We start from the raw sequence: 12333 nt of genomic DNA, 5'->3' as shown, positions 1-12333 counted from the left end.
GTGGCTTGCACAAGATGATGGGACCATAAGTGACAGCGCCAGATTTCCATTCAGTTGTCCCTGACCCCAACTTCTTCTACTAAATCAAATCACTACTGTTTCTATCCTTTACTCTTTCCCGCTTCATATTTTACCTGTTCTGACTGAGTTCATTGCCCCTGTTTCTTTCATTTATTTCTTCACTCTTGGCACAATTTCTCTGATTGGGTAAATTCAGCCACTGGAGGATGTACCAACAGGTTAATTTCCACAATACACAGACTCGATTGGTTCATTCTACTTCTCCCAATTCAATAATTTGCAGGTGCAATGTGGGAGTATACAGTAGCATTCATATGATTGTAGGTATAAGCAAAAGTCAGTGAAGCAATAAACTTACTCCTACAAAATAAAATGATATTTTTGTGGAAATATGTCTAAACTGTTTTAGATTTCCCACTTTCTTAAACAAGTTTGCTAAAATCAGGAGGCAGTGAGCTTAAAGCGCTAAGCTTCAATTACTGAGGAAATTCAAGTCTCTCCTACTCCCCTGGTGCCATGAAAGTGAAGAGTCAATAGCTATTAAATAAATGTGTCAATTAGAATTGTTAGACACTGGACTGGGGCAGCAAGGCCAGTGGTGATCTCTCTTCCATTGGCGTTTTGTCAAGTAGGAAAAAATACCGCCTGTTAGGATTGCTATAGGATAGAGCTACCTGGACTGATAATGGTATAGTATATATTGGACAGAATTTGAACCTCAGAAGCTCAAAGCTTTAAATGCCATTAACTGCCTTTCTATTATCCATTTACTGTAGGGAGAGCTCCTCCCCTCCCCTAAACTCTATCCTTCCTCTTCTCATACCCACATGTTCCCCTCACCCACAGTTTAGGACTCAGCACCCCATGCAACTACAAGGAAGAAGAAAAGCTATCACAATGATGGATGTATAAAAAAGGATTTTATCATAATTATGGCAGATGTCTTACTGCCCTAGATCCCAAGGGAAACCAAGTAGCATTAGTGGCCTTGTAGCACCCAGAGCACTATGAATATAGAATATTCTTTTGTGGGCTTTTCTTTTATTAGCTCTATTCCTCTTGGTCAACAGGTTGACCTACAAAGAAGGCCTCATCTAAAAGATGATACTGACTCACTAGATGTGCAGAATCAAATACAATGGACTGGCTCCAAAAATGAGAAAAGGGGCATTTGAATCTAATACAGTCAGAAAGTAATTCCAACGCTATAAATTTAAGACATTTATAGAATAAACTTTTCTTTATTAAGCTATTAATTATCAAAATGGCTTCAATTTTTAAGAAAGTAAGATTTAATAAAAATAAAATAGCAACAATTATAATGATGGCGATAGACAAATTTATAGCACGTAATATTGCCAGAGTAATTTATAAATAGTGTATGATTTCTTAAACAACAAATAAAATGAGGTTATTTTAGATCACTTAGTGATGCAGTAAAGAGTTACAAACTGAAATGCTTGAGTTTGCTTGACTTTAAAAAAAAACAAAAACAAAATTAAGTGCCACTGAATTAAATGTAGATTAAGTTTATGATAACAAAAACATATAAGCCTATGAGAATTCTGAAAGAAAAACTTTAAAAAAGATCTTTTCTACCTAAGCCAGAAGATTAAGATTAGTATTGACTCTGATAAGTCATGGTGTTGTAGGCATAAAAAATTTAAAAAATAAGAGATCGTAAACTGACAAGGTCCTTACAATCTGTGAGGACAACCAAGGGTTGACTTGCCTAAAAAAAAAATTTATATATATATATATATATATATATATATATATATATATATATATATATATATAAATTTTATATATATATATAAAATTTATATTTTTATATTTATATATATATATATTTAAAATTTTATATATATATATATATATATATATATATATATATATATATATATATATATACACACACACCTGAAACTGGGTGCCAGGTATGTGGTAACTGTACTACGCAACTTTTCTGTAATCTAAAATTATTTTAAAATAAAATTTTTACTGAAAAATACATAACAGATATGATTGAAAAAAGGATATTCTGATATAGTATTTGCAGAGAAAGATGCTTTTTAGTTTATAAATTATTTCCATAATTTGTGACAGTTCTCACATCTGCTACTATAAAATTCATTGCAGCTTCTCTGCCTCTTGGGAAAAAATGCATTTAATTATCAGGGAAATTCAACTCCAGCTTGTTATGATGAATGATTTGAACCTGTCAGCTTTTTTTTCCCCCTAAAAACAAAAGAACCGAAATGAAATACAGCCTTCTTCCCCTACTCCCTTCCTTCCACCTGCTTCATTTAATTGATGAAGGTTTGAGCTTTTATTAATCTTTTTGAGCTCTTCTGTAAGATGCAAAAAAAGCTAATATGATATCATTGTATCTAGCTAATGTGTGTGCTTTGTGAAATTGATACACCCTGCCAAGACATAAATTACTTAAGCTTTGATAAATGTGTTGAAATCAGGGAATGTTCAAACAGATAAAGCACAGCAATTCCTCTTTCTCCCTTTTTTAAACTCTGTTTTGTGCTTGCAGTTAAACGTTTTTGCATTATTATTGCAATATGATGGGACAAAGACAGCAGTGATACCAATATTAGCATAGAGAGCCTCAGCAAATACAAAAGTAACGAGGGGATACAGCCATGCGTTTTGTGGAAAACATCTAACAACTTTGCCTTGGGCAGAGTGGTTTGCCAGCAGCTTCAGAACCACCTACAGCCCTCACCCAGTAAGTTGTATCATGGAAATTGTCCAGGAACAAGGGCACCTGCCAGACATATTGTACTTTCAGCTCCCTTTGCTGACTCATTTGGTAGGTTGGATTTAAAGATCCACTTTTTTTTTTTGGCAAAGAAAGCCTACCTGTGCCAGCAATCTAGCTATGACTAAGATGCCAGTGAGACTGGAAACACAAGGAAACATGTGATAGATGCTCTGGAGTTGAAAAGATTGCTTTCTACTCAGTCATCAATGTGTTATATGGCACCAAACAAGTTTTTTTGATTAACCATAATCAGTTTCCTAGAGGCCTGAGAATATATAAAAACCTTTTGAAGACGATTCTTGAATAGGAGGCATGGGACTATCCATTGTACCATGCAGGGACCATCAGTTATTGAATTCTTTTTGCCAGAGACTGGGCTTAGTAATTTCCATCTGTTCTTTTATTTCATCCTTACAATAAACCAGCAAAGGAGATATAGGTGAAAAAACCGTGGTTCACTTAAGCAAGGGGTGATGAGATCATCCTCCACTAAATCCTAGGTTTTTCCACCATACTGCTTCCATATTGGGAGTGTATAGACGAGTGAAGGGCAGGATTGTGACTCATCCAACCCCAGTCATCCCTGATTAGGTCTTTTGAAGATAAACATGAGCCTTGGGGTCTTAGGTTATACAACCAAATATTTGTAGACCTCGTTATAGGAGAGAGTGCCCTCTTACCAGTGATGTATGCATGCCATCAAAGAGAGAGCAAGTCAGGAGAGGAGGTGCAATTGTCAACTTTTTAAGACAATTCGAAATATATTTACCATTTTAATTATACATCACTATCTGATAGCTTTTTGAGATTTGGGTTTAGGTTTGAAAATCAGTATTTGTGAAAATTGTCCAGTTAGTTTAAAGTAATAAACAAATGAAGTTATACACAGCTTTTCTCAACTCGTTTAATGTTGTTAAAGTAGAAAATGTGATGGTCTAGGGCAAAGAAAAAAATTAAAATATATATATCTCTGCTTTTCATCTATGGAACTATTAGTGAGTGTTGTCTCTGGAACAGAGAACTATTATAAATCTGTGCTATCAGTTAAATTTTATTATTTTTTATATAGGCCAACTTTAAAATCAAGGGTTTCTTATACATATTTGAACCTGAAGAGTATTGTGTTAGAATATATTTTTTAGAAATCAAATTCCATTTTAATTTCTCATATGGAGAATCTTTTTTGAAGAGTTGATGAGCCATCTGAAAGAAAACGATCACATCTAATTTATCTGTTTGATAAGCTTAGATTTCTTTTTACACTCATATTTTTTAGGGTGAGTACATAAGTTTGGGTCAAGTTGTTGCAACATAAATAACTAGGAAGAAAATCTTCAGATTTTTTTTTAAATCCCAGTAAATGGCCATTTTTTGTTATTATTATTATCATTGACTATTCTCAGAAGTATCACAGCAGAAGTCCTAGCGATGAGAAGGATCTCGTAATGTCTCTCTTAATGTAGTGTATTATGTATTCCAAAATGGACCAATACAGTTAACTTAAGACACTACATGATTTCAAACTTACTTGTCATTGAATTATGGGTTCACTGTTTATAGGTTTTCAATAATGGAAAGTAATGAAAAAATCAGGCAAAGTGCTAAATCAAGAAAAATAATACAAGAGGAAAATTTCAGGAAAATGTGTAATGTAAAGCAAGCATCTTAATGTAAAAGAAGAGCTTGTTGCTGCTGGTAGCAAAGATTGTTGTCATACGTGTAAGTGAAAATATATTTAATCAGCAGCATGGTGTGTAGAGGTAAGAATTGAAATTTATTTTTAAAAAAGCAAGCTAAAAGGTAAGAATTTCAGAAAGGATTTACCCTATTTACCTATTCAGAAAGGGGTAGAGATCGAGAAGTAAAGGAAAATTTCTTATATACTACGTAGAGATTCTCAGCAAGTGCAAGGTATGTCTGTCAGCATTGACCAAGCAAGGCACAGCTCATGAAGTCCTGGAAACAAGTGAAAAATTGATAATAGACTCTCGGCAGCAGGAATCATAATCATAGAAAAGAGAAATTAGACCTTGATCAGCAAGGGGTTGCTTATCTCCTCACGTGTCCTTGGTCATCTTGCTGGAGAGAGGCCAGGATACCTCACTTAGACCTGGCTGCATTAGTTCTTGGAAACTGAAATCATAACTGGAGCCAGCACTGACTCCACAGGCTAGTACCAATTGATTTGAACAAGGTTTATGCACATTGTAATTAAAAGTGTTCAAAATCAAAAAGCAAGTTACAGTATTAGAAACACCCAGAATATTTTGAGCAGAAATACTGACTTATGGTCCCTCTTTTCCCGGTAAACATGCCAGCCTTTCTACACCAGGAGAGGCTTTCCGCTTAGGAGCATATGCAACTCAGGATATGTACTCCCCTAAGGAGCGGTAATATGAATTTAAGTTCTCAAAATAGTAAGGATGTGCATCATATCAATTTGCCCTCCTGCCAAACCTCAATAATTTAAGTGAAAAGAATTTTTAAAAATACGAGACATGAGGAGGAAAAGTCTTCAGTAAATTAATCAAAAGAGCCAATATATATTAATATATATTATGAACTCCCCCTGCCAAAGGAAGAAAAAAACAGAAAAGAAAAACCCATACATATATTTAAGTTCTTGGATTCCTACTCTAAAGTGATTGAGGATGAGGTATAGGTAAAACACTTCTCACAAAGCTCTATTAGAACTTAAACTTCTAAACTTTTATAAACATATTAAAAAAAAATAACCTCATGCTATTAAACTCTACCATGTAGAAGAGTGCAATGTTTATAATCCAGGCCGTGCCTTATTATTTCTTTTTTCAAAATTAGATTGAAAGCGATAATACTTGTAATAATCTGAGACTAGTTTTACCAGGTGCTTTGCCATGTATGAAAGCATTGGGGAAACAGTACATAAACACAGCCTCACTTCTCTCTCATCCTTTTCATCGTGCTGACAGTTTTCCGAAAATCATTACCGGGATGGTTTGTGCCATTAGAGATAAGAGACTATCTGTATTTTCACTAGAAACCCCTATTTTCCAGGCTTTATAACTCATTTATAAATATTCACTCCAGGCAGTAGTTTTATGTATTACAGTTCCATGTCTCAAAATCCACATTGACTTAACTAAATGATTTTTAGAAATCATGGCGACTCTTATACTACTACAAAAAGAATAAAAATAAAAATCAAATGCAGATAAAGTTCTGTGTTTCAGTGGGTATGATTTGAACCACAATACAGTGGAATCTATAAACCACATGCACATAACTCTTAGCAGTTCTATCTTTCAAGATATAGTTCAATTGTAATAAAATTTATTGTATTATATACCATCTATTAATTAATTCAAAATTATGCTTTTCAACTAAATCTTTTGTAGAACTTTTTGTTACTATTTATGCTCCTTTTCTATTACACTTTGAGGTGGAATTCTATCAAAAGCTAGGAAGTTATATGACATAAGCTTTTGAAAACAATAGTCTTAATGTTTCAAAATATATTTAAGATCAATATTTTATATTCGGATGGTTTCTAGCTTCTTGGGAGAAACCTTCAGCATTATAGTTATGTTTTACCTGAAAGAAAATCTCTCACAAATTTAATGTTTTTATCAAATGAGAGACCACAATATACTACTTCCCTCAATTTGTAAAGATAAGATTGTAAAGATTAGGAAACAGCAACTAAAACCACGTCTGCCCATTAAAATGAAAAACTTTTTTTTATCTCATTTTAATTTTTGTACTCACGGATTTACATTGCTTGGAATTAAATGTTCATCTTGTTATAGTGCTGAGCCCAGCTTTGTATGTGAAATGCTATTTAGCAAGAATCTAAATAATATTGCAAGAATTTCCCTTGTGCTTTGGTTTTATAGTATGTGTGTGCTCAAAGTCCAAACCTAAAGTTTATTTCTCTTTCTTCTTTTCACAGTTATTTTGTGACAGTAAAAAAGTGGTGCATGCCACAGAGGGGCTGGATTGGGAAGACAAAGATGCTCCAGGGACATTGGTTGGAAACGTGGTACACTCAAGGATCATCAATCCTCTGCGCCTGTTTATTAAACAGTCTCCAGTCCCAAAGCCCGGACACTTGGCATATGCGGACAGCATGGAACACTTCTGGGATTGGCTGGCCAACATCACGGAGGTTCAGGAACCATTGACAAGAACTAAACGGAGGCCAATAGTAAAAACGGGAAAATTTAAAAAAATGTTTGGATGGGGTGACTTCCATTCCAACATTAAAACTGTCAAACTCAACCTCCTAATCACGGGGAAAATTGTTGACCATGGCAATGGAACCTTCAGTGTTTATTTCCGACATAATTCCACAGGCCTGGGCAATGTTTCAGTTAGTTTGGTACCCCCCTCCAAAGTCGTGGAATTTGAAGTTTCCCCGCAGTCTACTTTGGAGACCAAGGAATCCAAATCTTTCAATTGTCGCATTGAGTATGAAAAAACAGATCGGGCAAAGAAGACTGCCCTGTGCAACTTTGACCCGTCGAAGATCTGCTACCAGGAGCAGACTCAGAGCCATGTGTCTTGGCTGTGCTCCAAGCCCTTCAAGGTCATTTGCATTTACATTGCCTTTTACAGTGTTGATTATAAACTTGTGCAAAAGGTCTGTCCTGACTACAATTACCATAGTGAGACTCCATACTTATCTTCTGGCTGAGTCTTTCCAATGATAGAAATGAGGGATGAATATATATACATCAAATTAGAATGACCAAGAACCAAGCCCAGCTCTTCATGGTAAAGGGTCCCTTTTGTTTCTAGCAGTGAACCTTAGGTCCATATTACATTTTCAAATTTAAAAAGAGAAAAGAAAAAGGAACATTTTTAAATGTGGCATGTGTTTGTTTCTATCTTAAATACCTTAAATCTAAAGAGCCATCACTTTCATTGAGGATGGCGAAGTCCTCCAAATATAGTTTCTCTAAAAGAAGAATCAGAGGTAGTAACATATAACAAGAAAGAATCAAATTATGCATGTGATAAACAGTGCTCTTGAAATGAGACTGCCTTGAAATATGTTTTAGAAGGTTACCTTAAAAACAGCAGATTCAGTAAGGTAACAGAAAAGATTATATTTGATAGATTAATTGCATTTCTGACACCAAATTCTTTTTTATTGCTGTCTTCTCCCCACATCTGCACTGATAGGGATATGAGAGTTGAAGGGGTAAAATTTGTTTTAAAACTCATGTGTAAAGTTACAGTGCCACAGTGGAACTAAACACATTATTATCTGAGCTAAAGTTGAGCAAATGTGATTTAAACACTTAGCCCTGTGTTGGTCACCACCCTTATGATTCTCATTTGAGTAGTAATATTGGTGTATTGGGAAAGCAAATCTGGATATGTCAATTCAATGATAGTAAAATCATCTTTTTAGATTCTTTTGCCAAATTCAGTGCTGTGAGATTGTCAAACATGTCATAAATCTGTATTCATCCTATAACCTATAACCTCATTCTATTCATTTTGTAGTATGATTTTTGTATACATGTGTAGAACAACTCTGAAATTGAAAGTGATTGTTTTTAAGCTCAAAATGGGGAAAAGTTGGAAGTGGAGGGAAGAAATTCCAGGATTATGGATTCATTATTACTAGCCTCCCAGATTAAATTCTCTTTGAATTTAATTATTTGAGTGAAGGATCAAATTCCATGTAGAAATAAAGAGTATATTTAAACATTAATAATTATTATTAAGGGATAATAATCAAGATACCTGACTCACCAGGCTTTTGAAATTAATGTTTCTTCCCAAACAGTGCCCTCCCCATCTTCTCCAGGGGGTTAGACAATCATCCTGGATTGTAGAACTGGATGATCTTGGCATTAGCACAACAAAAAAGGTTTGGATGACCAGTAAAAATGTTTTTAGAAATTAGAATGGTTACTCTTTTTACAATAGATGTTAACTTTTTTCCCCCTTCTCATCTGTACAATATCAGTTAAAGTAAAACTTTAAATTGAGGACTGAAGAGAAACCAGTCCTAACCAACAAAAATACTCTTACCACGTTGTTCAAGAAGCTAACAGCTCTGTTCTCTATTTTGCATCTCCATTTCTTTCCTTTAACTACTAATATCTGCACAGTGTTTGATTTTGTTTTTGTAAAAATTGTAGTAGGCTTAGTGTGTGATAGTACAGGCTTGAAATTTTTGCTCTGGATTCATCAGGTGCTTTTGTAGTTTTGTGGTTGATGTGAAATATTTTGAGACATCTTTTTATTTTCATCTAGAAACAAAATTAAAATACTATTTATTGTAAAATATGTGGGAATCATATATGTATATATACTTAGAATTTTCTGTGTACAAAGAAAGTATGTGTACACATTTCTATGTAAATAAAAAGAATTTGCTAAATCTGTCACATGACTTCAGAGTTTTTTTTTTTTTTTTAAGACTGTTCTTGTTTCTTTTCCTCATAAGGGTTTATTGTGTGGATGTGTGCACACATGCACAGTATCAACTAAGCATTAAGATTTTTCATATGTACATATTAAACAGAACAGCTCGACTATGGAGACTATAGAGTAAAAGGATAATTCATATAAGGCATTTGGCACATAGCCTGGCATCTAGTGAGAACTCTGCAAGTGTGAATTGCCATTATTATTATTATTACAACATGAAATGCGATTTAAAACTATCTGATGTTCAAAAGTTTAATGACATAAACATTATATCCATGCAAAGAAAAAAAAGCGCTAAATCAGTTTATATGAGTCTTAGATTTTAGCAACGTTAAAAAAAAAAAAAGAAAGAGAAAGAAAAAAATTTTCTCCAGGCATATTTTTTAATTGGAGTAGAACATATGCCACATATATCTTTAAGTCATAATTTAATTTCAAAGCCTACATAATTGTCAGTAATGGTTCTTGGCACGATATATATCAGATCCCATTTAAACATGCAAATGCACACATTTCTACAAAGTCATTTTTGCCTTTGAGTACTGCAGTTGAGGAAAAAGACTTTCTTGTAAGCTAATTTTATCCCAGATCACAAACTGTTCAAATTAAAAGGAACACACTTTTTTTGAAATAAATATCAAACTAATAGATTGTATGCCTGAAACTAATATAATGTTAGTGTTGGTATACCTCAAGAAAAAAATCTTTAAAAATTAAAAAACACACACACACACAAGCAGAAATTTAATGCACAGGAAGGTCAGGCAACTTCTTGGAGTCTCGCTAGGCCTGCAAGCTAGTTTCACCTCAGCAGAAACAATCTTTACCTATCATCACACAAAATGAGTAAAGATACCATATTTCTATGACTAAAAACGATGTGATCACACCAGCCACAGGCTCTGCAAAATCTGTAGAAGGGAAATGAGAGCAATCCCGTGGACAGCATGCAGCGTAGCATGCAGCAAAGCAGCACTTGGTAAAAAAGAGAGTTTCCTTCTTACTGCTTAGGACTTGGAACTTCAACACATTTTCATGATCTAGAATAAGAGTAGCGACAATGAACATGATCCTCTGATACGGCCACTCATAAGAGCACCTGATACATATTACGTTATATTCTTTATTCTGCAACACTTTTCTTCTTTATATGACCCAGATGTCACATGCTACGTTTTAGGCATGATTGCTACATTTTGAACATTCCACATCTGGCTAATTCTGTCTCCATTCAAGACATAGTCCTGCTGGGTTGGAGCTGCCATTACTGCTTAGAGAGCTATGCTATTCACAGTGTTGTCAGCAGATGAGCAGTATCATCTGTAAGCTTGTTAGAAATGCAGAATCTCTGGTCCTACCCCAGACATACTGAATTAGAGTTTTCATTTTAACAAGATGCCTATGTGACTTGTATATTCATTAAAAACTGAGAAGTACTTCCTTAGAAAGTCTGATTTAGTGAATGTTACAGGAATTAAGAATCTACATCTTAAATAAGCACACTAGGCTATGTGGTTCAAATGGGCTTCTGACGATACTTTCAAAAAGAAAGTTAAAGGAACTGACCTTTTTAAAAACAAAAATTAAACTAATGAATTGATAATCAAATAAAGAAAAGTGATCAACCTATATGGAAGAGTAATATTTCAAAGAGAGTGCAGCCTACACAATCTTCCAGTTTAAACCCCTCATTTGACAGACAAGTAAAACTGAGGCCCCATGAGAGTAAAGGACATACCTATTATTAAGTGGCAAACCCAAGTGAAATGTAGGTCTCCTGACTCCTAGTGCCAGGTCTTATGTTACATAATAAATGTAAATTGAAGCAGCTATTCCAGACAAAACAAAAATAACTGCAGTGAGTTTATAACAAGACATGATCCAGAAGCCAAACGAAATATGAAAATGGCTGGAAACGTTCTCTCCAAATTCTTCAAGATTGTAATTTCTCTAAAACACATAATTTTTAAAAACTAAAAGCATAGGAAAGTAAAGTCTAGATAGAACCGTTATATCCAAAGATAAGCGTTCTAGGACATATTAGAGGTATAATTGGCTAAGAGTCAACAGCAATAGAATTCTACAGTAGGCAGAATTTTCAAGTTATTATAACACCTGATAATATATTTTCATAGAAATAGGTAAATTGTGGGGACTACTTTAATTGCCTAAAGGTCCAATTTTACCCCATAAAGAATCTTAATTAATTGGCCTATAAAATAGAGGATAGAGCTATGCATTTTTACTTGAAATAAAACTATAGTTAACCTCAAGTTAATTAGCCAGAACTTTGAATGAATAGAAATTTAATATCTCCAATTACAAGAGACAAATCACAGGGAAACAAGCTCATGTTAGAGATTTTTTTGCCTCATAAAAATCTTATAGGAGATATTCAAGGGGCACTTCATACTCACCTTCATCTCCTACCCCATACTGTGAAGTGTGGAACCCTGGGAATATTTCCCTTTTTTCCATCCAATTCAGCTACCCCATAAGTAGTATGTAATCAATTCTCAAGAGAAAATGAGTTAACTTCTTTGTGTCCTTCACTGCACCTGGCAAAGTGTCTTCTATGTTGTAAGTACTTGATCAATATCTATCACTTGATTTTTTTAAAATCTCCAGTGCAATACAGTGATTATTCAAGATCCCACTCTACCCATGTAATGTAAGAGTTATCTAGCACCATTTCCAATATGAACATATCTCTCCAGCCAAGCACAATGAATACTGAATGTTAGCTCCCAGAACCACAGAAACTTAAAAGCTGGAAATAATTTTAGAAATCATCTAGAATAAGTTTTGTTTGTCAGATAAAGGAGGCCTGATGAGGTTTAACAGCCTGATAATTTTTATCATTCTTCCTGCTGATAGATACTGTCAACTGTCCACCAAAATGGACCCTTCTCCTCCTTCCATTGCAATGGAAAGGTCAGGTATGTGGCCAGTCAACTAGATTGCATGCTCCTGTCTTGTGCAGTGAAGTGTGGCCTTGTTGCCAAGTTATAGTAAATGCGATGTGAGAGAAGAGGATATGTATGCTTCCAGGACTGACATATATAGATTCATATAAAAGTGCTCTCATGCTTCTCTGTGTTCTT

The 12333-nt window shown here is 34.4% G+C and overlaps 1 protein-coding gene across 1 annotated transcript in view; it reads left to right on the top strand.

Annotated features, from left to right (window-relative positions):
• The window catches only part of NXPH2 (neurexophilin 2), a 30043-nt gene extending 20963 nt beyond the window's left edge, over positions 1–9080 (top strand). The window contains exon 2 of the mRNA XM_039874580.1: positions 6732–9080. Within this exon, the coding sequence (XP_039730514.1) occupies positions 6732–7475 (744 nt within the window). The 3' untranslated portion in view covers positions 7476–9080. The remainder of the gene's footprint in view (positions 1–6731) is intronic.
• Positions 9081–12333: the final 3253 nt, after the last annotated feature.

The sequence above is a fragment of the Pteropus medius genome, unplaced genomic scaffold, assembly GCF_902729225.1.
Source record: "Pteropus medius unplaced genomic scaffold, Ma_sr-lr_union100, whole genome shotgun sequence".
Classification (NCBI taxonomy): domain Eukaryota; kingdom Metazoa; phylum Chordata; class Mammalia; order Chiroptera; family Pteropodidae; genus Pteropus; species Pteropus medius.
This window is presented reverse-complemented; position numbering and strand designations above follow the sequence as displayed.